This window comes from Nannospalax galili, unplaced genomic scaffold, assembly GCF_000622305.1.
Source record: "Nannospalax galili isolate Female #2095 unplaced genomic scaffold, S.galili_v1.0 scaffold171, whole genome shotgun sequence".
In the NCBI taxonomy this organism is placed as follows: Eukaryota; Metazoa; Chordata; class Mammalia; order Rodentia; family Spalacidae; genus Nannospalax; species Nannospalax galili.
Genome location: NW_008329362.1, coordinates 1575518 through 1603456, shown reverse-complemented (window position 1 = coordinate 1603456; position 27939 = coordinate 1575518). Strand labels below are relative to the sequence as shown.

At 39.1% G+C, this 27939-nt stretch overlaps 1 protein-coding gene across 5 annotated transcripts in view; it reads right to left on the bottom strand.

Annotated features, from left to right (window-relative positions):
- The window catches only part of Cttnbp2 (cortactin binding protein 2), a 173312-nt gene that overhangs the window by 26429 nt on the left and 118944 nt on the right, over positions 1–27939 (bottom strand). For all 5 annotated transcript variants that reach the window (XR_003850181.1, XM_008837185.3, XM_008837200.3 and 2 more), the window contains 7 exons: positions 24603–24878; positions 22649–22744; positions 21412–21491; positions 9380–9466; positions 9198–9297; positions 1532–1684; positions 514–701 (listed from right to left, as the gene is read on the bottom strand). Coding sequence is in view for 4 of the 5 variants with exons in the window: in XM_008837185.3 (XP_008835407.1) it covers positions 514–701; positions 1532–1684; positions 9198–9297; positions 9380–9466; positions 21412–21491; positions 22649–22744; positions 24603–24878 (980 nt within the window). In the remaining variant the exon portion in view is untranslated. The remainder of the gene's footprint in view (positions 1–513; positions 702–1531; positions 1685–9197; positions 9298–9379; positions 9467–21411; positions 21492–22648; positions 22745–24602; positions 24879–27939) is intronic.

The window sequence follows — 27939 nt, the reverse complement described above, 5'->3', positions numbered from 1 at the left end:
AAAAATTATCAAAACATTACTAGTTTTGAGAATGTGTCAGAAGATAAAGAGCTCTACATTTTGTACACAACTTTACAATATTTACAACCACAGGGTAATACCTTTATATTAAAATTGCCACTAGGGGAAGGGTACTGTTCTGAAGGCTCCAAGAAAGCAATGGGTTTCCTTAAGAACAGAGATTAATTTTCAAATCTAACCTTCCATAGGGTTTAGAACTTGATGAGAGTCCTTGAAAACCATCAATAAGACCAGTAAAATGTTAACTTTTCTTGTACTTAATATCCAAAAAAATCAACAGCTTTTATATACTTTTTCTAATAATGGAACAGTAAAATCTATTCCCATTTTCTTATTGTTAATATAATACAGAAACTGTTGTGCATTCATGATCTTATTTAACCCTGGAATTATCATAGATTATCCTTGCCTGGGGCCACATAGTAAGTGGAACTCAAACCCAGGTTAAACTCCCCACCCGCTACTTGGTAGGTTGCAGTTTCTATTTGTTACCTTTGTCACAACTTTCCTGCGTAAAAATCTTTGCAGCAGTCCTTGCATGGGCTCGCAATCCCACCGCAGCTGAACCCAGCGGAAGTGCTGCTGCACCAGCAGGTCGGAGCCCTGGAGACAGGCCTTGGCAATGGTTCCCATCAGAAAGCAGTTCTCATGGAAGTAATAGCATTCAGATGTTCCATTTCCTAAAACAACCAAGCCATGGTCCAAACTCAGTCATAGTATGGCAAAAATGCAGATAAAGAGCATGAAGTGTAATTTGTAACTTTGAGAATAGAAAGATTATAGGGAAACTGAGGTGATCAATCATAAGGAGTCGTTTAGCAACCTGGGACTCATTCTACTTGACTTGGGCCCTGTTTACACTCTCTCTGAACAATCATCTAACAACCTTGACCTCTACCTGCATTGAGCTGCATGTATGACTGCTTTAAACAATGGAAATAAGTTACTTTCCTTAGCAACCCATCCATAAAGCCCTGTTTCTATTCAAACACATCTTAGAACACAGTCCATGAACTATGGGCAATGGCCAATCCAGCTTAGATTGGTTTAGGGTGCGTGCACAGTAAGGCAAAACTGTGTCCCCAAGTGATCTTTTAGGGATAATACCCTATTTACTATCTTATGACTATGTATAATTTGGCATGCATTAAGGGAAGGGTCATGCGCAATAAGCAAAGGCTTACACATTCCAAATCTTTTAATCAAAATAGAGAACTTCCAATTCTACCCCTCTTAGCAACCAAACTCCTCCTTCTTTTGAACCCATAAAAAGAAGCCCCAAACAACAATTGAGATCACTGAGTATCTTCGCTCAGTCTTGAGGCTGCAATCCATTCTGCTCTGTACTATTGCTTTGCTTTTGAATAAAATTTCCCTGCTACCTTGTGATCCACATGGGCTCATTCCTGAATAAGAGGTCAAGAACCTGGAAACACATGGCCTAGGCCCCAGCTACTGACCACTATGCCACAGAGGTGGCTTCTGAGCCTGTTTTCTCTACTACTTTTACCTTTTTGGAAAGTCCATGGACTTTCAGTGCTGTGGTTTTCCAGAGGTGCTAAAAAGTCCCCCAATAATTCAGACAATGAAGATTTTTCCAAATTTTCTAAGATGATGATTATTTTCTTCTTAATGGGAGGTTGTTTCACAGGGATCAGACAAGCTGTGGTCAGAAAAAAAAATAAAGGTTAATACTTTTGCAAAACATCCACAAATTTGCAAAAATTCAAAAGTAGGAAGATATATTAGCAAAAATGTAGTGTGGTGGACATGCTCTGAGATTGCTAGGGAAGAATGACTACAGATATAGAGGATGGTGTGAGAGTATTTGACACAGTTGAAGAAATACACAGTGATCTACCCCATTTACACAACAGATCTTGGGCAGAACCCACCCAAAGTCCATCAACAATGGATAAACGGGTATATTCACACAACAGAAATGATAACTAACAACATAGAAAGCTGTCACAAGCAATACATTAATTAAACAAGTCACCAAGGAATATATACAATATGATTTCACCATGTAAAATTCTAAGCAATCAATGCTGCATATTTAATTTATGGATTTATACATAGGTAATAAAAATGTAAAGGTATATTAAGAGCTAGAGATGGGGCTCTGTAATAAAATGCTTTCCTCGTAAATATGAGGTCCTGGATTCAATCCTCAGCATGTACAAGAAAACTGCTGAGAAATTCTTATTACAAAAGATAGAATAATGATTAGTTACCTCCAGAAGAAAGGATTTATGAGCAGGGAAAGACACACAGGTACTTTCCCAAAGCTGGGCTAAATGGCTAATTTATTTAAAATTATTCACTGATCTGTAAGTATAAGTAGTATTTTATATGCTTCATAGTATAAAAGGTAAAACCCTCCCTAAGTTACCTTTAAGTCACACACACACACATAGCATTACATAGGCAAGGCTTCACAGACATAAGTACATCCTAGCCCTCATTTCACGGGTCTCACGGAGTGTGAAGTGATTCGACTAAAGTTTCGGAAGCAATGTTAAGAAAGGAGTCAAATCTAGTGCCTCCCATCTCATCCCTTCTACTCAGGTGAGAGGGAATGACTGTGTATCAACCCAAATTGAAATATGTAAACTAAATGGGAAGTTATTACTTACAGAAAATGAACAAAGCGTTACACAAAACTCCCATAACACCATGCTTGGCACCTACGAAGCTCTCATATACCATTATTGTTTTAGCTAAGCCATAAATACAGCAAGCCTTATATGGCAATTAATTAAAAAATTAAAATTTTAAAATTTTTAGAAGATTTAAGATGTCTTGGTCATAGTCAAATCAATCTTGAATGAGGAAAAATCAATTTAAAGTACTTGTGAGTAACATTGGGAAGCACTCTACTTGTCATGAATACCCGCAGGATAATGCTTTATGTTCCTTCTGGTTACTGTAGATATGAGTGCATTTCCACTCTCTAAGGGATCCGTGAACATTGTTGTGGTGGTTAGAATGAGAATGTCCCCTATCGACACTAAGTATTTGGACACTTGGTCCCCAGTTCCAGGGGCTGCAGAAGATCATGGAACCTTTAGGATGTGTGGCCATGTGGGAGGAAGCACGCCACTGCAGATGGGCTTTGAGAGTTCTTAGGCCTTGGTGGATTTCCAATTTCATTCTGCTTCCTGTGACTGCTTGAAGATGTGAGTGTTTCACTGTCTCTTTCAGCCACCTCTGTGGCCAGGCCTCCCCCGCCATTATGGACTCTTCCTCTGGAACTCTTAAGCCAAATAAACTCTTCCTTCTATAAGTTGTCTTGGACAAGGTGTTGTATCATAGCAACAGAAAAATAACTAATATAATCATAAGTGAATCTCTTCAGATAATTAGCTTTAAAAATTAGACTAGAAAGAGGACCCAATTCTCAGTTTCCTAGTGTCTGGGGAGTGGGCATCACACTAGGGTCTAATGTGATCATTTAATTCCTGTGTTTCTTAAGTTTCAAACACTATCTCAGAAATATATGTATGTGAACAGCAGTGGGAGGTACAGGTAGGAAGATCAAAAGTATGAAGCAAGCCTGGGTTAAACATGTTTGTATATATGTATTATAGACGAAACTGTAACTGGTTAAAATAGTAATAAAAAACTAACAAACCTTTCTACTTTGTGGTAAAACACTCATCTAAACCATTAGGTTTACATATATTTTCCTGTAACTTAGAACTGAAAAATTCTAGATTTTCTCTGATTTGTGTTAAGTGCATGGCTCATCCAAGTGGCTCTGCCACTGCTGTACCAGTTAGAATGTGCTGGGACAGACAATGGTGGGATGGGCTGTGTTTAACGTCTGATGTGTCTGGGGAGTGAAACCTTTCTGAGATTGGGAGCAGTAGTGGTGGAGGAGGGATAAAGAGGGGAGGGGGAAGGAGGACCATCAGTCTGGCAATAAAATGAGTAGATGTGCAGGAGTACAGGAAGGCTCATGGGAAAAGAATCATTTTCTTGGTCCACTAGGAAAAAGCTGACTTAATTGATAGTGGACTCTCAGAGTTTATGAAGAAAAGGAATAGATGAAGTCTGTTGTCCATAACCACCAGGTTTAGGCTTTTACCTCATCTGTATCTTGGTCTCTCGTGAGGTACCAATCAAGCACAGAGTGTGGGCATCACTGGTGAGAAACTGTGTTTAATGCTGCTGGCCTCATGTCTTTCTTTAGTCTTTCCTTACCATCCACTTCTCTGTGTGACCCCTTACCTTAGACAAAATTGCGCAAAAGTAATTTTTAGTTTACCTGAGAAAGAGCATGTCTCTTGTTTAGGATATTTAGCATAGTTTCAGGTCTACAGGTTAACCAACCGCAAAAGCAAGAGCTCATTACCAAATTTTGAGGGTGAAAGTTTAGCCAGTCTTTGATCAGGGTTTCCGGAGGTGTAAATGAAAACCACTCACCCCATTTTATGTCTGCGGATTTCTTTTGATACATGGATAGAAACTCAGCCCTTTGGGATCCCTTTGCCTTATGCTACCTCAAAGCTCACTTCTGAAAGAATCTTTTCAAAAATTAGAGATTGTATTGGCCCCATTCCTCTCCTGGAGGTTGGCAATTTTAACTGGAAATAGAGGTTCGGGCTGCATCTCAGTTATTTCTATCCTTCCATCAAAAATCCTTGATTACGCAGCAACACTTTGCAGTCCGAAAGTAGTTAATGTATCACAACTAGAGCTAAACAGTTCTGCAGCTAAACCCAAACTCTGTCTAAGGTGGCCCTGTGCCTATAATCACCTCACTGGGACTGAAAACAGCCCTTTTACACTGACCACTTAAGTATCTGCAGGAACAATGCTCTGAGAGACCAAGTGAAAAATATAGGGAAACGCTTCAAAGAGCCAGTAATGTGGGCCTGAGAAGGTACATCCACTTGTGGAGATGTCAATGATCATCCTCATCTACTATTATTACAGTAACTTCATTCTCTATTCTAAACAACACAGTTCTCCCAGGAAGTTGAAGAGTTATCTTAAAATACTGATCTAATTTAAATTTTCTTCTATTTCACCACTTGCTGCCACATGCAATTTTAATAGCCATCTGTCTTGCTGACCCAGCTTCATGCCTTCTGCTCAGGAGGAAGTTGAGTCAATTGTAATATGCATGCACACCCTCCTAACCAAATAAAAGTCATGTGATGTGACTCTCACAAAAGGCAATATGAGAAGGAAAATGTTATTTTGAACTAAATAAATACAAGATGATTTATGCTACTCAAAGTGCTCTGTCATTCTTTCCGAGACTTCTTTTGTTCTTACTCTTTCCTTCACTGGCACAATTTCACATTCCATGTAAGTTTTGGATTCTTAAAGCTATTACAATTTGTTGCTCTTCTTCTTGTGATTTTTGCTCTTTTATTCATTCTCTGTGGCTCTTTCAGCAGGTTTTATCCCATAGAGTGATAGAGAAGAACAAATACAGTAAGCTATGTGCTGTGCTTGCTTGGAAGATATGTTTGATGTGTAACCGAGTGGTGTAAGTCTCTATTTTTAGAGAAAATAAGGTTAATACCCAGGAGCACATAGATACTTACTGATCTGATCATTTTCGTTTCTTGATAAAAAGGCAGGAGTGGCTCTGTTTTCTCGGCACTGGGAGCAGCTCTCCTACCTTGGCCCCTCACCCCTGAAAATGGATGCCTGTTCCAAGTTTGTCTCTGCCTGCTCCTTGGTCAGGAGTGCCTCTCAGCTATTAAGTCACCGGCTATCTGCAGTGGTGTCGAACTGACCAGAGACATTGGCAGACAACAGACTCAGAAGCTTGGAAGTCCCACCATGCCTTGCCTTCACTTGTTCTTAGCTACGGTTTCCAATCCAGGGCCATTTCGAGGGACATTGACACTCGGCAAAGTTCATGCAGGATGGGGCTTCCACAGTTGTGGAGGCTGGCTCTGGAGTGTGTTTGGGAGTTTCATCATCGGCTATGTAGGAACCCTTCTCTGAAGTAACTTCTTTTCCTACTCGATTTCTGGGCTTTGCTCTCCTGGAGGCCATGGGGCTCTTTTGCCTAATGGTGACCTTTCTCATCCTCTTCAACCATGTGAAACAGCTATCTCCACCTCCACCTCTACCTCACATAGTTCTTTCTCCCATTTTTCATCTGCCCTGTTGTGCTCATTTTTCTGAATTTCCCTAGCAAGTCTGAAGAAGGTGGTTGGCTCAGGTTTTAGCAAAGACATGGAAGGTGGAAAGACAAAGGACACGTAGAGAAGAGAAACTATTTTCTTCTAGATCACACACTTCTACTTTGAAAAGTTCAGATAGGCAACTCAGACACATCCAAGCCTTACAGTAAAGTATTGAACAGCACTGGCTTAGTTTGGGGGCAATGGAGGGATGCGGGGGCCAGAATCACAAGCAGTTTTGGATCAGAAGTCTGCTGGCCAGTGGCAAATATGCAGGAAGGAGAAACAACAGGTAAGAAGTCATAAGATAGTTCTACCAGGAATGGATATGAAAAGGCACACGGTGACTGGCTAGGCTAGGTAGGACCATGGACTTGATGTGGACAAAGGTGAGTAGGTGATTCTGTATTTATCATATTGCTTAAAAATTAGAATATGGGCTGGAGAGAGAGCTTACTTGGTAAAGCACTTCCTGGGAAGGCATTAAAACCCAAGTTCAATTCCTAGTACTCACATAAAAAGCTACATGTGCTGACTTGTACCTGCAGTCCCAGTGCTAAGAGGCAGAGACAGGAGGATTTCTTGAGATCACTGGCTAGCTAGCCTAGCATAATTAGCAAGCTAAGTTACAGAGAACTTGTCTCCAAAAGCTAGGTGGACAGTACTTGAGAAACAGCACCCAAAGTTAATCTCCATATACATATACACACATGCACAGAGAGAGAGGGAGAAAGGGAGAAAGGGGGGGGAAGGGAGGATGAGAGGGAGGGAGGGAGGGAGATAGAGAGAGAGAACATACACACCCACACAGATTAGAATAGTAAAGGGCTGAGAGACAGCCTAGGGTACTTCTTAGCATGCACGGGGTCTTAGAAGTGATTCCATAAACAGAGGGAAAAACAAGTTAACTTGATGAAAGGAACAAAGCCAAAAGGTTTTACTTATAGATCTGAATTTTTGGATTTTTCCTTCAAATACTAAGATCTCATAAAAGTGGTTCTAGACTCCCACAGGAAACAAGCTACCAGAACTGAAGGGACCGTACCTTGAAGATGGGACATATGTCCCTGCTCCCTGTAATCCTACTTGGCTGCCTTCATCCTTTAATGTACCTAATGGGCACTTGAATTTTCAAGCCTACCAGTGGGAAGTGAGTTTTAAGACTAGGGCCCCCACTTCGAGTTGGGAAACTTGGAGAGTTCTTTATAAGATGATGGCAAGCACAAATTCTGTGATGCTGGGCTGGTTCCTGTTGCATCCTTCATGACTTGTTCATCACTTTCCAACTTTCTTAGCTGTCTATGCTTACAAAAGAGCTCAGCCCGTACTTGCCATCCACCCTGACAGAATGAGATCAAAACATTTTAGATTCTTACCTTGAGGTGACACAATACTAAAAGTTGAAAAGTTATAGGGCACTTTTGTTCAATAATTAAGAGAGAAGTGAACATTAAGCACAGAGGAATTTTTAAAGAGCTATGGCTGGCGTTGAGGAAGGCTATGCTTAGAAGCCAGGTTGCTTGAATTTGATTTTTGCTCTACATCCTTTCTGTGGGATCACAGGGTAGAGGATTCAACATCTTCAAGTATTTTCATGATTACAAACCAAGGACAGCGAATGCCCTCTCAGAGAGCTGTCAGTTAATAAATACAGTTTTCAGAATAGGGTCTACCAGAGTAAGAACTTGGTAAATGTTAGCCATGATTGGTATTATTGCCAGAGAAAACAGTGTCCTGTAGCTGTCTCACAGGCTTCTAGTCAAAGACTTGCCTGTGTTGTATGTAGACATTCAGATTTTAATAAGATTTTCCTGCCTCCAAAGTGTGTTTCAGGTTTATGGAATTCTCAGTTCTCTAAACTTGTTCTTAACTATTTTTTTAACTTAGAAACTGCAGGTGGTTTCTGTCTTCCTCAGCTTGATCTATGGTTTCCAGGGCCACAAGGCAACTCCATTTATCAAAGCTCCACAGATGAGGCATACCTTGCCCTCCTGTTAAGATTTGTAATGTCTCAATCCTTTGGATTCTTGGAGCTACGTCCTTCAGCCCTCCCCAGGTGTCTCTGTGGCCAGACTCCTTTGCAACTGAAGCTGGGTCCATTTCATTTTTGTCTCACAGCTATGCCAGGCAGGGTAGGCCAATTCTACCTACAGTGAAACTTGGGGTGTCAGGCTGTGGAAAACTCACAGATAAACTATATTAATAATGTTTAATGTGGTTCTGATATCCCATTTTGGAATAGAAATAATGATAGCTACTTACAGAGGGATGTTGTAAAGATTAAACGAGTTAATTATTGCATGCAATATGTACCAAAATGCTAACCAATAGTGGAACAATGGTAAAGTGAAGAGAGAAGTTCACTCAGAACAAGTTCATCAAGAACAATGGATGCATTATTACAATTTGTGAATAAATTTACTAAAAACCAGTGTTTCATTTTATTACCATGTACCAACAATTCTAGGCAACATCAAAGGTGCAATATGCAGTACCCACTAAGATGAAAACTATTTCTATTACCTCTTCCCTTGGTATACCACTGTTGATGATAGTATGTTCAGAACAATTAATAATTTATAAAAATAAAAAAGAGGGGCTAAAGATATGGCTCAGTGGTTAAGAATGTTTGCTGTTTTTGCAGAGGACCTGGGTTTGGTTCTCGATACCCATGATGGGTGGCTCACAACTGCCCATAACTCCAGTTCTAGGAGGGTCCCTGGCCTTGGCAGGCACTGCACATACATGGTATACATATGTATACTCATACATATACAAATACAATAAATAAATAAATAGATACTTCTTAAAAAAAGAAAAAGGAAAGTTCAAGATGACCAACTAGTACAATGACAGAAATAACTGTTATTTTGCAAGTGTTCATTTGGATTCCCAATTTTCATCCCACAGTTATTAAATTACTAAAACATTGCATAACTAAAAAGTTGATTTCCTTTCAATGCTTGCATTTAAGTACATGCTTTTGAGTTATCACAATTCGGTTCTCTGAAACCGTCTTACCACTACTGATGAACAGGTCAACTAGCTGTTCCTTGGAGAAACCTGGATCCACCTCAGCTCTCACTATTTCACAGGAGAATCCTGCAGCCAACTGTCTGTTCTGTGGTAAGAAAACAAGGCTGTTAGTTCTACACCCTTCACAGTTTTCAAAGAAAAGCAGATAGTATGAAAACAATCAGTACCTTGATGCAGAGAGCAAGCTGATGTGCTATATAGTCTTGCAAGCTTCCTTCTGGGCCATGGAAAATGACGTTATGATATTGTTCAACCTGTTCCAAATCAAGAAGAGCCCTTGGTGAAGATGGTAGGTTGAGAAGGGAAAGGCAGTACGCAAGAATGGAATTCTCTGACTATTCTCAGGCATTCAAAACAGTAAAAATATTTGAGATTAGCAATATTTAGCAGATATGTCAAATCTTTCATTTAGAACATGAAACACAGGCAAATTGCATTGAGCCATAGCTGACATTTTATACTTTCCACTGTTTTCTGTAGGAGGTTCTACATTCTGAGAAACACAGTTCTTATATTTTGTCTTTTACAAATGATTCTTACCTTAAATTTACCAGACCTTACCTTGCTTCATAGTAATTAGAATAACAATTCATTTTGTCAAGAAAATTTTATAAAATACATAGAAATTTAAGAAGCAGAATCAAAGCCCCTGATAGTGTCAGCATTCAGAAGTGACTGCTGGAAATTCTTTGTGTTCTTCCAGTTTTTACTTGCATGGTGGTTGTGTGTATGTATGCATTTATGCTTTTGATAGGACAGATGAGTGAGATCTTTTTACAGCTGTTGTTGAACATCAAAAGAATATTTTTGTGTATGATTTAGGTAAAAGACATCTTGATGAATATACAACTCCTAGATTAACTTTACTTGTCATTCTGTTTTGGAATTCAGTGTTTCAAACAAATCTAGAGACAGCTACTAAGAAAGAAAGAAAGAAAGAGAGAGAGAGAAAGAAAGAAAGAAAGATGGAGAGAGAAGGAGGGAGGAAAGAAAGAGAAGAGGAAACTTTTTGCATAGGTATCTTTAGGTTTTGGTTTTTATTTTGTTTTAAAGAAAACTATATTCTACTTATGAACATCTTGCTGTGAACATATGGAGCGTTAGTCTGCCCTTGAATAGAAAATCAATTATTGTCCACACATAGCAGAAGCAATAATGTCTGAAGCAGGATGTGGAGGTCAAGCTAACCTCCCACTTTTGTCATCCAAGGGGTGAGTCACTATTCCCAGCATAGACTTAGTTTTTTTCTTGAAAAGGTCTTACAGAAAAGGACCCAGATACATGCAATGCCAACCTAACTGATGCAAGTGATACTTTCATGTGTGAAGATTGAGTGACCTAGACTCAGAGAAATATTAACATGAAAGATCTGTTCTCTTTGTGGATTGTGTCAATAAAGACATTTTGTGCCTCTGTGGTGTGGCTACTTGATTTGTGAGGCTGTCCCTTTGAGAACAAATGGGAAGACAATACTCTTTAGTATAGTCCGTGTGGGATTCGGTGAAGAAGTAAATATGTCCTTGGGTCCTAAAAGGTTTGAAGAGAAACTCTTAGACTAGGACAAGGAACCTTTTTTGTTTACATGAAGCATTTTAAGAGGATCTGTGACCTTTCAGAAAACTAAGACATGCTTCCAGAAGCTATAGTAATGTGAGTGAGTGAACGTGTGTGTGGGGTTGTGTGTGTGGGGGAACCAATAGTTGTCTGTCAGGTGTCACATAAGTTAAAGAAGGGAAGTATTTTTCAGGGGCCCCTTGATAGTGAGTTTGAGCTTGGGACTGGGTATTAGGCTCTGAAAGACAATGTATCTGATAGCCATGAATGGTTTTCCTCTGAGTTAAATAGTATTCTGTTACCGGTAAGCCTTCAATAAGAACTTACTAATGTCTATAGGAGACACAACAGTGGCTGTAGTTGTCCAGGAAACATAAAGATCTAAAACCATAAGATGCACTCAGCAGTGGCACAGGCTGTTTTCTGTAGTATTGGTAGCATATGAACCAATAGTAGAGGTGTAGGCAAGGACCAAGACTGAAGTCAGGACTTCTCCAGAAACATAGAATAATATTCTAGAAATGCCAGCTGAGGTTCAGTTGCTGGACTGAGACCTGATAATACTATAAGACTCCTGGGAAAATTTAAATTGAAATACCATAATTTAAATATCATCTGTTCTCATTTGTACTTACAAAGTAGGAATCACGAGGGATATATGGGATTAAAATTATAATTCTAAAATGTTTCTCAGATTTGTCTAGCTATGGTCTCTTTCTCCCATTATTAAATAGAATCTGCACAGTTGGAACTTTTTTTCTTCAATTATGTTTTTGGTGATGTCGTCTCTTCTGGTTGTCTGCACTTCTACGCAACATCTGCAGTATTTCTAAGGAACATCTGCAGTACGTCTAAGGAACGTCTGCAGAGCTTCTTTCTGTTCTCTGTGAGGATATCTGTCCTCTATCCCATCACTATAACTCTGTCCTTCTGGTCTACCTGCTGAGAGAACTCCTGAGTTAGCCTCACACAACCCTGAATGCAGACTTTCCTGGTTCTACTCTTTATTGGTTCTAGTACAACTTATGTCCCTACATTTCTAGTTATAGTTCCTTTCCACACCCACCTTCTTTCCAACACTCTCCTCTTTCATCTTATGTCCAAAATTACTTTCTTGCACTGCTTTCATTGTCTCATCTCTTCATATTCCAGAAAATTTGCCACACATTTTGTTGATTTTTCTAGGGCTACAATCTGAATGTACTTGCCCCCTCCCATTCATAGATCCTGACTTCTACTTAAGGTGATAGAATTAAGAAGTGGGGCCTTTGAGAGAGATCAGTGTCTTATGAAAGGTATGAGCAAGAGGTTTTACCCCTTCTACCATGTGAGGAAATAGTAAGAAGACACTACTTATAACAAGTAAACAGACCCTCACTAGACCCTGTATCTACTGGTGCCTTAATCTTGAATATCCCAATCTCTAAAACCATGAAATATAAATTTCTATTGTCCATAAGCCACTCAACTTATGATATTTGTCAAAGCAGTATTCTCAGAATGACAATTTGTTCGACAGTATCCTTCTATGGGTATAATGTCAATTTTTTATATTGTTTAAATGCTGTGAAACCATGGTAACTTTTCGTTATAAGGCAGGATGTGGGGAACACTTGTTTTCTACTACTTTTCTGGCTGAATCCCTAGAGGTCACTAGGTAGATGACAGGCTGGTGTCTGCAGCTGCTGGTTAAACTCTCGACTCTAACAGTTTGCTAAGGATCCTGCTGCCCAACCCAGCAGTCAAGTGCATGAGGATGAACTGCAGGCCAGGCTGTTCATCTCCAGCCCCATGAAAGCGTTCATGAGTGGTATGTCTCTCAGGACTTGGCACTTTGTCACCAATCTCTATCAACTTCTTGTTTGGTGTCTCTACATTCGCTAAATGGATGTGGAAAGACTTGTAATGACAAGGAGTCGAAGAGAATCTCACAGTGCAGCAAAGGAGAGCCCAACTGCTCAGTTTTCTCACTGGTGTCAGTATTTCACTCCTGAATCATCAGGAATATAGTAAAGGAAGGCAGTGCTTTCCTACCCGATTTAGAAAGGCTTCACATAAACGAGCCTAATTCTCTACAATGACAAAGGGAGCAGAAAAAGTTCAGATTCTTGCCAAGGGGAAATCTTGGTCCTTTTTTCTGTTTTTGTGAGGTTTTATCACTTTTCAAAAAGGACCTCAGTGGTAAATTGTGCATTAGGCATTGCTAGCCAGGTGCAGTTTTAAACCAGAACTCTCAAGCCCTTCAAATTAATCCCAAATTGCTATGAAATACAGGCTAGAAATTATTTTACAAGGAATGAATTGTTTCACACTAGTGAAACAGGATACAGATTTTCAGGATTTGCTAAAAATTCTACCCCTGAGACTTCCAGCAAGCACTGAAATTTAATCTTGTTGCATTTCAGAAGACAACAGTGCTCTGTTCATTACAGCTATCCTGACAAGCTGCCTATGCTTCCTGAAGATTGATTTTGAAATCATATAACGGCAAAGGATCCAGCTTCATAGATAAGCTGTCTTAAATTCCAATACCTCATTTGTTCTCAGATTATGCTTTTTTAGGGGTAAAAGACAGTAAACATTCAATTTGAAATGTATTGAATAGATCTTTCACTAGCGGTAAACCTTTGTGTTTATATGGTATAATACCCTTGTGGGATAAGGTACAATACAAATAACTACATGAACTGTGTAGGTAAAGAGAAAGCAAGTGTACAGATTTCTAGATCATTCTAGACCATTATAATAATGGTCTCCTCTCATTTCAGAGCTTACTGATTTGTTGGACTTTTTTTTCTATTTCATTATACATAGGTGTACTGGTTGCCATTTTAAATCTTAAGCAGAAATTAATTATTGGAAGTAAATTACAGTTAGTCTGTTGAGATTGGTATAAATAGGAACAGCTTTGTCCAGAAAAGTATTCATCTGTTTCAGAGTTACCAAATCACATTTCTCTAAATGTCAAAATCTTAGATATAATGAAAAGCCATGCCTCCTGCCTCCAGCAGAGGGCTCTGTGTAGATAGAGATTTTTTTTTTGTTTTTTTTGTTTTTTTTTTTTGGATGGGAGTGGTGATGGAAAGGTTTTGTGTTGAAAGGAGATCTGTTTGAAAAACAAAATCAAATTCAACTTCTGAAATTGTAGTCTGAATCATAGTCACCAGAATTATCTCCTATACAATGTGAGATTTCTGCTTATTAGTAAGGACACTGGTGTCATTATCGCAATTGGTACCAATCCCTTTTATTCTTTTGTTCAGGCAGCTCATCACATGCCAACAGTGCTTTGTGAGGCACAGGGATCCTGGAAAAAAGTGACCTCAACAATGCACTATTCATTCTTTCATTTTTCCTCTACGTTTGTCTGCAGAGCAGGATTACAAGAGCTCAATAACCGCCAACATGGTAACTGCATTGTGCTTTCAGATTTGTGGCATCTTAAAGCAATAGAGCCTCAACTTTTGTTTGCTGTTCCACTTGTCATGAGTCTGAGGAAAAGCTGATGCCCAGAAAAAGCTTGGGGCCAGCTATGCTGAGACAGTAAACTCAAAAGAGAGTGAAAAACAAAAGAGCTTTACTGCACCAATAAAATCGAGAGAGCTGTCACTTAAAGTCACATGCTTTATACCTAGGAATTTCATTTCAACTTCTGACACTCAATTTCAAAGAAATAATTTATTTTGTAGAGGCATGAATGACTGTTACTGTCAACTTGTTGTACAGTTCTCCCAAACATCTATGGTCCTAATAGAATTCCTAGAAATTTCTTTTTACAGGTTTGAAAGCTAACCAGTGCAAACCTGCATTATTTGATGAGGTAGTACAAAACCTGGCAATGCCTGAAATGACAGAAGGGCCACTCATAGGGTAGGTGTGTGAGAGCGTGAATGATCTAGAAGTCTGCAGAACTAGCATTTGGAATATTAAAAAAAAAAAAGCAAAAAACAAAACAGAGGTCCGTCATGTTAGTGATCTGTAACCATTGTCTGAGGTCCCTCTATAGAATAAAGGAATAAACAGGAATGCAAGAAAAACTGCAATTTACATATGTAGACACACACTACATATATTTAGTTTATTGAAACTCTAAAAGCCAATATCAGATTTGATTACTAACATCAAATAAAATTTGGTCCTCTATTTTATTATTTATTTATTTATTCATTTAATTACGAGATAGGGTCTCCCTTTGTAGCCTAAGTGATCTTTGAACTTACAGCACTCCTCCTACCTCAGCCTCCTGAGTGCAGGGTGACAGGTCCTCATTTATTGACACAAATGATTTGGATTTTATAGCCAGTTTTGAAACCATTAGAATTATATGATTTTACCATTAGATACAGTGGCTCCCTGGCCAGCCAGCCTCAAGCATGTATGAACTTTTCCAGATCCAGCTGCCATCTGGGCTGACCTTCAACTTACTTTCCAGAATCTTCTTTCACTTCGCCATGGAAGCCAAAGGATCTAATGGTACCTGAGCCATCTCTGTCTTCTCATACTAGAGAAATGCTTTCTCCTAGCACTAGGAGCTCACTCAGCTTTGCTTCTTGATGCTCTGGACAGGATCAGGCTGGCCCAGTTCATCTGCTAAAGACTGATGGAGTTTTTTGTGTGATGCTTAGACACAACCTCATCTGCAACATTGTTTTCATAGAAATGCAGCAGATTTTATTTGGAGGGTATATGCAAAAAAGTCAAGTCTTCTATGACCAATCTTGAGGGACATCAGGATCCATTTTGTAGCTAGTAGCAAACAGGAGGAAGAATCTCAAGGGTCATATCCCAAAGAATTCAAAGTGCTTCAGTTGACTGATTGGTTGATTGACTGATTGAGGTCTCATTATTATAACCCAGGCTAGCTTTGAATTAGTGATTCTCTTGTCTTAGCCTTCCACATGCTGTGTCACCATACCCAGCCTCAGAGTCTGATTAAGATGAGCTACACAAGGATTGTTCTAGTAAGTATCCAAAGATACTGAATTATTGAAATACAAGGTAGAATAAAATAATAAAATTGAAAACTTGCTAAGATACATGTTTGAGTTAACTTAATGAAAAATTTCGACTACTATAAGTTAAACAAAGAACTTCAGTGACTCAAAATTCAGTGAAGTTAAACACTTACAACTCAGGAATGTGTAGCTAAAGCTTACTAGCATTCAGATAACATTTCAGTAAAAGTATTTAAAAATAATTTTTTCACAAAAAAACAGAAAAAAAATCTTGATATAATGTCTGGTTCATTTGGTTTTCTGCATATGGATTTTCATACCTGCCTTTTATATAATACATATGCAATAAAAGCTGATTACTGCAATTCTTGATCAATAGAATGGACTAGGATGGCACATACGCATATGCAGACAGCCAAAGTTCAACCCTATGGGTCTTACTACATTACTTGAAATGTTCCTTAGTCACCTGTACTTGTAAATTAGTGGTGCAAGTGCATAGCCCCAGAATGCCTGAGACAGTCAATATGCTTAGGACAGAGCTTGGCATATGATAAATGCTCAATAAACATAATTTGCTACTATGTTCACATACCTATAATACAAATTTCCAAGAATTCAAATACATATTAACTTGTCTACTGTTATTTATAAATAACAAGTTGCTCTGGCTTAAACTCTCCCCCAATAGATTCCTATCATATCTAGGATAAGATCGCAAGTCTTTGCTTAGGCCCTGCCTGTAGAAGTCAGTTTCTAGTCACTTCTCAGATTCCATTACCAGTCCATTAAATACATTTATTTATGTATTTATTTATTGTGTATGTATGTGTGTTCACCCATGTCCACACTTGCATGCCATGGCACACATATAGATATCAGAGGACAATTTAGGGGAGACAATTCTTTCCTTCCATCGTGTCCATCCAGGGATCAATCTCAGGTTGTTAGACTTGGTGATAAGCATTTTTCCCTGCAAAACTATCTTACCAGTCCTCATTATCAGTCTAGATACCTTTGCCTCTGATTCCTTCTGCGTCAAATTCCCTCTGTAAGCCTCTAGTGCTGCACTTTCACCAGGTTTTCAGTTCAAATGTCAGTGTAGTCAGATTTTTCCCAACTTCATCTACAAAGACAGATGTTTTGCTGCCCCTCTTCCATGTGCTCTTTACCTGCTTTGTTTTCTTTATGTATGTAATTACTTCTTGCCATCACATAACCTATGGGAACTGTAGCTTTCCAAAGGTGTGTCTATACCCTAAAAACTGCTTAATCATGGCTGCCTAGAGTGTCTTAATTGTGGAGAGATTGGAGATTGCATGTCAAGGACAAAAGTATTTTGGTTATCTTGGGTTTTTAAATGTCCTTTCACATTAACATTTTTGTGTGATGATATTTTTGTGACTGAGAGTTTCATTTATTTGAATGTATCATGAAGCTTAGCAGATCTCACTAAAGCAGAGAATGATGACAATAACATCCTAATCTGAGGTTGGGTGTGGTGATGACACAGCACGTGACACAGATGTGGCGGCATTTCTCTGTAATCCTAGCACTCTGGAAGCTGAGGCAGGAGAATCAGGAGTTGATGGTCACCTGGGCTATTCTGTGAGTTTGAGGGGGTTGGTTTGAGCTACATAACAAAACTGTCTCCCCTCAAATTAACAAATTAAATAATAATAAAATCTATAGAAGAGATTTTCACACTTAGCTGTAGTCTACCAACTTGATGTTCTATCAAAGTAATTGGTAAATGTGCTGACTTTTTTACTTATTTTTTGTGAGTCTAAACGTTCATGTCATGTCTTCCATGATGGATTAGGCATTCAGGGGAACTTGAACCTGGGTACCCAGGCTAGGCTATGGTCATTCACATTTGGCTCAGAATAGATTGCTTCCTCATTTCCTTCCAGAGTTTTATTATTATTATATTACTACTACTACTACTACTACTACTACTACTACTACTATTTTGTCAATTGGCGATATAGTCTCCCAGTAGCTCCAGTTAGTCTGAGACTCACTCTTGAGACTAGGCTGGCTTTGATTTCACAGAAATCTGCCTGCTTCTGTGTCCTGAGTGCTGGGATTAAAGGCATGCACCACCATGCATATCTGGCTCAGAATTATTATTTTATATTGACTCCTCCCATTAGAATATAAGCTCCACGAGGTCAAAGACCATGTCTTATATACATACATCAATAACCTGAAGCCTTCCAACTACTGCCTGAATGTAGAAAGCCCCTAATATAACACACAACTGTCAAACAACTGAATTAAGTGACTACTGGGGCATCAAAATTCATAACACATGGTCTTTCCTCTTAAAAGGGTTATAATTGTATGTGGAAGAGGAATTACAGCCATTGCAAGTTATGATTGCCCCATTCACTTTGTTCTGAAGAAACTGTTGGGTAATATTTTTTTTTATATTTGTCTAAGAGTTAATTGTTAGAGCTAAAAAGCTCCCATGGGCACTCATTAAATTAAGAATAAAATTAACAGTGTTCATTCAGTTTAGCTTGTTCATCATTGGTAGTCAAACTGCCTTATTAACCAGGATGCACATATGTAGGTATATTATTAGTAATGCATTTCATTTAATATGACTATTAGGAATTTCATTTTACAGATTGGCTAGTTGGTGCTAATGTTTGGTTTTAGTCCAGTTGTATGGCCTTTCTGTTCATTATATTAAATAAAGATTCTAACAGACCTGGGAATAATGACTTATGCCTATAATCTCAGCACTGGGAAACAAAGGGAGGAGCACTGACATGAGTTTGAGGCCAGTATAGGATATATTACAAGACCACATCTGAAAGTAAATTAATAATAATAATAATAATAATAATAATAATAGCATGAGAAAGATATCATGGAACATTCCCACAACCTTAGCACTTAGAGGCAGAAAGATTATGAATACAAAATTAGCCTAGGCTTTATCATGAGTTTTATGCCAGTATGAACGATGCAAGACCTTGTCTCAAAAGGGTTAAATTAAAAAATTAAAATTAAAAACCACAAAAGCCCATTGTTTTGGAGCATGTTCCTGCATTGGGCTCCAACAGACCATACTAAAGTCCAAAATTATATCACCCACACCACCAAACTGAAACTAAGTTTTTACCTGTACTATTTTTTTCTTGAGAAATCAAGAAAGATCACAGGTAATAGTGTCAATAGGCCCAATAATGAAGCTCTCTCTGCTTCAGTCTTTATAAAATGCAACCAGATGTTAACTAGCCAGTTTTCTATGGCTCTGCCTTCCTGTTTTTGCTTTACAGGGAAGAAAATTGGGAAATGACCACCTGTTCCTTTTGCAGTGGTAGTGATGGTTTCTGTTGTATACTTTTTGAGATAGGATGTCCTGTAACCTAGGCTGCCCTCCAACTCCTTATGCAAGGGAGGATGACCTTGAACTCCTGATCCTCCTGCCTGGACCTCCCAAGAGCTGAGGTCACAGGTGTGTACCACCATACTCCTATTCTTCCCCTCTTTTCTCCTCAGCCCTTCTCTCAAAACCCCAAACTTTTCTGCAGGGCTCACTTAAATATTTATTCTACTTAGTGGAATGAAGTGTTGTGAAAGAAGACCAATCAGGATCTTTAAGTCTGGAAGACAGAGAGATGGCTCAGCGGTTAAGAGCACTGGCTGCTCTTGCAGAGGACTGGGGTTTGATTCCCAGAACCTGTATGTCAGCTAACAACTGCCCTAACTCCAGTTCCAGGGGGATATGATGTTTTCATCTGTCCTGGATAGGCACTGCATAATACAGGTACGCTTACATGCATGCAGGCAATATACTTATACACATAATATAATTACTAAAATATTTTTAAAGACCTTTAAGTTTGTTATAGTTTTGGTTTGTGATGATTTTATCATTTAAAAAGGTGAATGAAAAGCCCTGGGTGACAATTTGGTTTGATACAGAGATGCTGAGACTGGAGAGAAGGAAGTGTAGGGACCCACAGTGAGGCTCACATTCCTGAAAATCAGGTAGCCACACCATTAGGCTTTCACTTAATTTCAAGAATGAGCTGGAGCTCTCTCTCTCTGGCATACTTGGAAGCTTCTGCCAAAAAGGAATACATAGCAAAGAAGAAGAAAAGAGTGAAAATGTCCCTTAGGGAAAAATGCTACGTGCCTGTTCTGACTCTGAGCCCAGTTACAGCACAGGAATTGGCTCTTGAGTAATTTTTTCCCCCTACATTAGGAGTGAAAATAAAGACATTAACTTATATTTTATGGAAAGAGCTTGTGTAAAGGGTCACAATCTAACTCCTTTTTAAAAAGGCTATCTGTGATGGTTAGCTTTAATGTCAACTTGACACACCTGGGTTGAGGGAGCCTCAATTTGGGAATTGCCTTCATTGGACTGGCCTGTGGCCATGTCCATGGGGCACCTTCTTGATTGTTGAGTGATGTGGGAGGGCCCAGCCCACTGTGGGTGGTGCTATCCCTGGGCAGGTGGGCCTGTGTTGCATAAGAAAGCAGGCTGAGCAGGGTTCAGGGAAACAAGCCAGTAAGCAGTATTCCTCCATGGCCTATGCTCCAGCTCCTGCCTCCAGGTTCCTGCCCCGAGTTCCTACCTTGCGCTCCCGGATGAACTCTGACCTGAGAGATGTAAGCCAAATAAACCCTTTCCTCCCCAAGTTGGTATTGATCAGAGTGTTTTGTCACAGCAATGGAGAAACAAATCAGAACACTATCTAAGGCAGCCAGGAAAAATTTTATTTCCTTATTATCTTAAACTATTTGTATTAGTTTTTAGTAGATCTCACTCAGACACACAGGGACTTCTACAACTTCAATGCTTAAATATGTGGCTTTGATCATGTGACCTTTTTTTTTTCTTTTAAACTTCTCTTTCCTTTTTTTTTATTCATTTAGAAAGCAGTGACTATCAATCTCATAGGGATATTATAAACAAACAGGACACATAAAAGCACTTAGCATATTACCTGCCACGCACTATATAGGGAATGAAAGGTATTTAGTTGTCTATTTTATATCTAAATATGCTACTTTTCTCGAGAAATCCTCTTCTTTTTGGTAATATACTGCCTAGTTTTAGCAGGGCACATAGTTGTCCCACAACAGGACACACTTGCCTGCTCAGCAGAAACATGATCTGAAATTTTGGTCTGTAAGCTGTGAGCAGTGAGCAGGGGAAATAGATGGGGATTCCCTGGGGCTGTCACTTTGCCTTTTCCCCATCCCTAGACCTCTGCAGCAAAGTAGATATGGGAGAAAATTAAATTTGGTTCTGTATAAACTATAATTATTTGGGTTCTGTAAAAAAGTCAATATTCTAACCATCATGAGCATATTTTCTCAATTTTAAATTATAAAAGCTCATAGGCATCTTGATCTCTAGGGCTACTCCTTTCCATGTCTGTAATTTGATGATAAAGGGCAGGCAACTTGTGACTGCCCAAATTAAAGCACTTCATTAGTCATAGATGGCCTCTGGGTTGAGGAAATGAATACCTGGCTCACAGTGAATCCAGACCAGTCATAGGCAGTCTGACAGGGAGGGGATTGCTGGGGAAAAAGAGTCACCAGAACCCCAGGCACAGGGTGGATGGGGCTCTCACTCTCATCCCCATGGGCAACCTCATGGATATTGTAGTAGCAGAGACCAGAGGGTGAGACTCTGTGCGGCATTATCAACCTACCAGCCTGAGGTAGTTCTGTAGCATCTGAAGTGGGATCATGGATGCGTAAGTCACACTACTGAGGCAGCCTTCTTGGGGACCTGTGAGAAATAAATACAGAGAAGAAAATTTGTGTTAAATATGTGTTAAATATAGATGATCAAGATGCCTCATAACATCATGAAAGAAATAGGATATGTGTGGACTTATATAGGCTGACATTTGGTTAAAATTCATTAGAGTGACTCTTGACACCTTTTTACTGGTTGGTAAACAGTCATTGTCCTGGATACCTGGGAGCACCCAGCTCACAATTGCTTCTCTCAGGGAGGCCCACCCACCTCAGCAGTCCCAGCCAGGGCCTCTAGTATCTAGCCTCAACTTCAGAGCTGTGCCTGCTGGTTTCTGGGTTCAGTGTGCCATTGTTCATAAGCAAAAGTTGTCACAGATAATCTCACTCTTCCGAAAGCTTTAGACTTGACCAATAATGAACAGGTCCCCTTTACCTTCTGCCTACCACCCCAAGTTCTGCCACTCACTGCACTGCTTGAGTTGAAACCAGTTTTCTAGGGTAGACACTCAACTTTATAAAAATTTCTGTAACTAAACAATTCAGACAACAAAACTTTTAGTCAAGATTTAAGTTCCTTAAAACTATGTTTCTAAGTCTAGAAAATATATGAAAAATAAATCAGCAGCCTTTTAGAATTCAGGACTAAAAACACTTAGTAGCTAAATTATAGGAGAAAATCAATCTGAGACTTAATTTTGTATATAAATTGGAAATAAACAGAAACACAACTCACTAGATTGCTATAACCATTGAGTGGCTATATATTTGTGATGTCATAAATATGAACACAGTCTTGAAAATAGTATTTTCTCAATATTATGAAAACCATTATAACAGTCATACTAGGCAAACACTGTACTAGACAGTAACACCAGACATTTTTAACACAGTCCGCCACTCCCAGCAGCATGCCAGTTTGGCCTCTGTGTTGCTTTTAATGAGGGAGGCAATGAAAGAAGCAGGAGTCAGTGAGCAGGGCAGACATCACCACAGGTGACAGAAACAGGGCTTCTGAGTCTTCTCCCCTTGATCAGAAAACAGCTAGTCACCTCATTGAGGGAGTCACATGTGAAGGGCTAGAAGAGTCAGGATGAAATCATTGAGGTTTAGCAACTGGTCCTGTGAGTCAGCCATGAGGCACACACATTCTTTAAACATCATTCTGGTTGGAATATCCTTCACTACCTGACAAAAGCGCAGTGACCTGTTCCACCTTTTTCTTCTTCATGAAGTCCCATGGGCACTGGGAGAGGCTCTGAGCAGCTGACCATGACATATTTCCTAAAAGAAGTGAAATAAAAATGTCAGGGAGAGCTCAAGTAATGCTTTCATAATGGCAAACATATGTTCTCTGTGGGATGCTAACAAATCTAGAGCTTCTATTGTCAAAGGCATATGGTCACATCAAGGGGCTAACTCCCTAATGACATTTTTTGTTGAAGGTCAAAAGGAAGGTGTTCTATCCATAAACTTCTCAAAATTAGGAATTAATGGAATATCTAAAGAACAAAAATATAGACAAATATTTCCAAAGTTAAGTTCTCAAAAGCAAATCTCATGATTTAAAACTACTTGGCAATTTTTCTGCTGCCTGCTTCACAAAGCCCAACACCTCGGAGAACATACCATATTTTTATGATCTGGTCACTGAGATCTTTTATAGTAAAGTTTTAGATTCCAGAATTTTGGGGTGTTCTTTCAGGATTTCAGATCAATTATTTCAGGTACCTATCTCAGTGCTTCTCAGTTGGTTTGAAATTCCTTTAAATGTAGACTCAACAAAATCACTTACCTATAACAACAATTCCATATTTACCAAAAATGAACTGGCCCCATCAAGGCACTAAAGTCGGCCCTTTAACCACCAAACTCAATGATTTTTAGATCTAAAATACTACTTGAGCATGCTACAAGCCTCTGACAAGCATGGACACTGGAACAATCTGGCTTCAGCAGCTGCTGCTCACAAAAGCATATAGATGGGATGATGGTGAATATCCATTCATCTTTACCAGTTGCCAGCTGAGCAGGTAGAGGGCCACTTCCCTCAGAACATTGCTGTTTTGTCTTCATGTATGAAATCTCAGCACAGAGCCATACTCTGAATAATACTGTACTGGGTGGGTAAAAATGTGTTCCTGAGAATCACTCATGCATTATTCTCCTAATGCAATTTTTAAATCATATGATAATGGCTCCATAATAATAGTTTTAATAATCATGTAAAAACTGTCATAAACAACTTTCTCTAATAGCTAGTGATGCTATATCTGAAAGTTAATTTGCATATATGAGCAAGCAAAAGAAAGTTGCTTATAAGTTGATACATTGCCTTTTCCTCATGTTGACCATTCTTTGCAAACATGATGCTGTTGGAAGTGTACTTTCCTCCTAGAGAGTCTGGGATCTAAATCCTGACTGTACTGCTCATTAGCCATGTGCATTTGGGCAAGTACTTTTATACACAGTTAGTTGTACCATGTGGCTTTGGTGTGGACTGTTCATGAAGCACTGAACACAGACCTCACAAAGAAGATTTCTTACAGATGCTAATTTTGATCTAAGAGGGAAGAAAGTAGCCAGGAAAACTAAAATTTACTGAGCACTTACTGTGCTCACCAGAAAGCAAACCTTATTTTTTTAAGTTCTTCGTGGTACCTGACAAATAGAAATTAGCAATGACCACTTTAACCCATCACATGTGGGAACTTTAATAATCTTCATTAAATTATCCCTTTCCAATTTAGACACTTGTTCTGGAGGTAAGGTGGCACTATATCACAGCAAGCTTGGCACAGCCTGAGATCAAATTTGGAGTCATGTTTAGTATCTGTGCATATGCAAGCAGCTGCAGGGTGGTTAGTTTCTTGCACTTATCTGCAAACAAGTATAATAAAAAATTTCATCAAAGGCTTTCAAACTCTTTACTTTCTAACATTATTTGAGGCATAAAGTGTTTTTATATTAACAGGCTACATCATATAATGGCTTCATTGTGAATGCTTAAGGTTTTGGGCACTGGCAGCTGCCACAAGCAAGCTGTGAATGTGTTTAGTTAATGAACTATGAGGTTAGGAAGCCCACAAACAAAAATAAACTCAGACATTTAACTCGCTCTTCATTGCAGGACTGCTGATACCTAGGTTGATGGATTGTACACTGCTTGTGCCAAGGCCGATGCTGGAGTCACTAGTGTTATTAAATGTTCCATCTTCCAGACTCCACCATCCATCAGAAGAGATTGCTTGGAAATGATTTGTCAGAGCTTGACTCACTGCTTTTGAAAAATCATCCCATGATGTCTGTTTGCGGATATTTAAGACACATACTGTGTTTTCACATTCAAAGTCATCAGAACCATCGTTGCCTGGCTGAATCTCACCCATGGAAATCCTTAAGGGTATTTTAAGAGCGTCTGGTGGAAGAATAAAAGAAATAGAACTTTTGAAACAGTTTTGAGGGAAAACCAGCAGAGCCTGGATACAATAAGCAGATATAAAGAGTTTAAAAATAAGTCAAAGGACAGCTTTCCTATTTAATACTAAATTGGGTGCTCTTACATTAGAGCAAATGTTGGTCTCCTAAACTCCTCCCAGTTTCTTTGGGTGAAGCACTTACCTTTCCTCGTATCCTCGGCCTTTTCTACTTCACTGACTCCCCAACCCCCAGCAAGATTCTCAGACTATTAACAAAAAACCTCTGGGAAAATCAGAGGTTTCTTTACATCTCCAGTTCTCATGTTGTCCTTACCTTTGGAGATGATGTCATGAACAAGTCAGGTTACAGCTCCATAGGTCAGTATGATTAGGATCATCCCCTGAGAGTCAGACAGACCTGGGTCTGAGCCTCAGGGTTAACTCTATCCTAATTGTGTGAACTTGGTAAATGGCCTTGGTTTTGCTATGCCTCAATTTCTTCCACAAAAATGGAGAAAATATACAGAGAATTGTTATGAAAGTAAATTAATTTATGTTCACAATGGATTCAACACTCTACTTATTATGTGTAAATACTAGGGAGTATCTGATAAATGGTTAGTGGCAGAGCAGGAACATTTTGCTTTTATACTGCTGGGGAAATCAAACCCAGAGCTTATAGCACATACTTAGCAAGGACTAGATTACCCAACGCTACCACCAAACCAACAGCTGGAGCTTTCAATGATCTTTCCAGTCTCTTACATAGTATCAACCAACAAAGGCTCAACCACAGTGGGTAGTACCCTGTGCACTTCTGTTCTCATGAACTGAATCATATTTACTGAGTGACTTGTGTTTGTGCCCCAATCATCTTTCTGATGAACTCAATGAATGATTTTTAATATTCAATAAGCTGACAAAATAAAATTACCGCTATGAAATATAAGTGAGAACTTTAGAAATCCTTAATGGAATTGCTGAAAAAATGTCACCTGAGGTATAAATAACTATATGAAATTAGAAAAAATTGTAATAATCTCTGGATAGACACTTTGCTGAGTTTGTTCCACAAGTATGTTCCAGTATTCAAATACTACAAATCACAGAAGATGCATCAAAGATGTATTTTGTTTTACCAAGAATATATGGAACTTCAAATTAGTAAGACCATACTAAAGACTTTCTAAGCTTTTGAAAGAATTAGTTTGTATGCTTTAGTACTAAAATAAAATATTTTCAATGGATGGCCCCACACCCATGCATATACAGCGCTTACTGGATTCACTAAGTTATTTAAAAAAACAGAGGAAATTAAATTTGGTAAATGAAGGAGGGGGAGTGACATGAGTTGGGAGGGATGTGTTGAGAATATATTGTATGCATGTATGAAATTCTCAAAGAATACATTTAAAATTATATAAACAAACAAAAAAATTTTTTTGTCTTTTGAGACAGGGTCTCCCTGTAGCCCCAGCTGTCCTGGAAACAAAATAATTTTAATACAGTAATTTAAAAAAGTACATATTTTATGATTCTTTTCTTAAATGACTTTTCTACTAACTGAGCAACTATTATTTCACTTTCCAATTGTCAATCCTGTCATCTTACCACCAGCATAATGACCCCTCTCTGCTCCTGACAGAGGCCTGTTGGATGCTTCATACCTCACTGTCCTTCTTTCCTTTAATGTTCTATCTTTGCTGTCCCCTCTACTTTTTCAAGATTTTTTTTAAAAGAACAGACTGTTTCAGAACTCTATTGTTTTCAGTGTTTATCTCCTAGTGATCTCATCTCAGTCCTCTGACTTTAAATCTCTCTGACAGAATGCTGAAACTCAAACTTACATATCCAATTCATTCATTTTTCCAGAGTTCCTGCTGACACAGATATCTCAAATTCATGCATCCAAAATTTAACTCCTGACCTACTTCACCCTTGACAGCTTTCCCTGTAACCAATGATGGCAACTGCACCCTGCCAGTTGCCCAGGCAAACACCCTGAAATGACCCATGAATTCCCTCTCTCATGCTTCATGTTCAGCTCATCAGGCAATTCTGCTGACACCACATACTGCATCTTCAGAACCTGAGGCCTTCTTGCAGCCTCATCAGCTAGAATCCTAGACTGAGCCACCATTTTCATCTCATGACTGGAATATTTATGTCTTAATTGATGTTTCAAATTCTGCCCATGACTCTGTACAATCTAGTCTCAATAAAGCAGCCAGTCAGAGTCAAAATACACACTGCATCTGTTACTCCTCTAGCTACCACAAGCCCTTACAAGAGCTGTTCTAGCTTCATTTCTGTTTCCATGACAAACACCCTGACATAAAGCAGGGGGGATGTTTATTTGGCTTATGACTCCAAGTTACAGTCATCATTTCATGGAAGTCAAGGCAGGAACTCAAGCTCATATCCATGGTCAAGAGCAGAGAGAGAATAAATGCATGGATCTTTGCTTGCTTGCTCTCAGCTAGCTCTCTTCTTTCTTATACATTTCAGGACTTCTTGAATAGGGAATGGTGCTGCCCACAATGGGCTGAGGCTTCACACATCAATTAACAAGCAAGACAATCTCACACAAGCATGCCCACAGGCAGGCTACCTTGATCTAGATAATTCCTCATTAATATTCTATTCCCAATCCTGAGAATTACAATAATGACTGGTCTGGGAAGATATGTTCATGGGTACAATAGTGACATGAATGCAATGATGGTAACCACCCACTTTCTGATTAGATATAGGGCCCACTCCACAGAAACTTAGCGACATCTCATATTAATAAATTGATGTACCTGAAGGCTGTGTAACAACAAAAACAACACCCCCAACACAGTAGATGAATAAGAGCCAGGCATGGTGGTACACACCTTTAATTAATATCAGCACTCAGGAGGCAGAGACAGGTGAGTCCCTGTAAGATGGAGGCCAGTCTGGAGGCCAGCCTGGTCTACATAGCAAGCTCCAGGCTAGCTGGGGCTACAGGGAGACCTTGTCTCAAAAAGACCAAAAAAAAAAAAAAGCAGGAGGGTGGGCGGAAAAAAAAAAAAA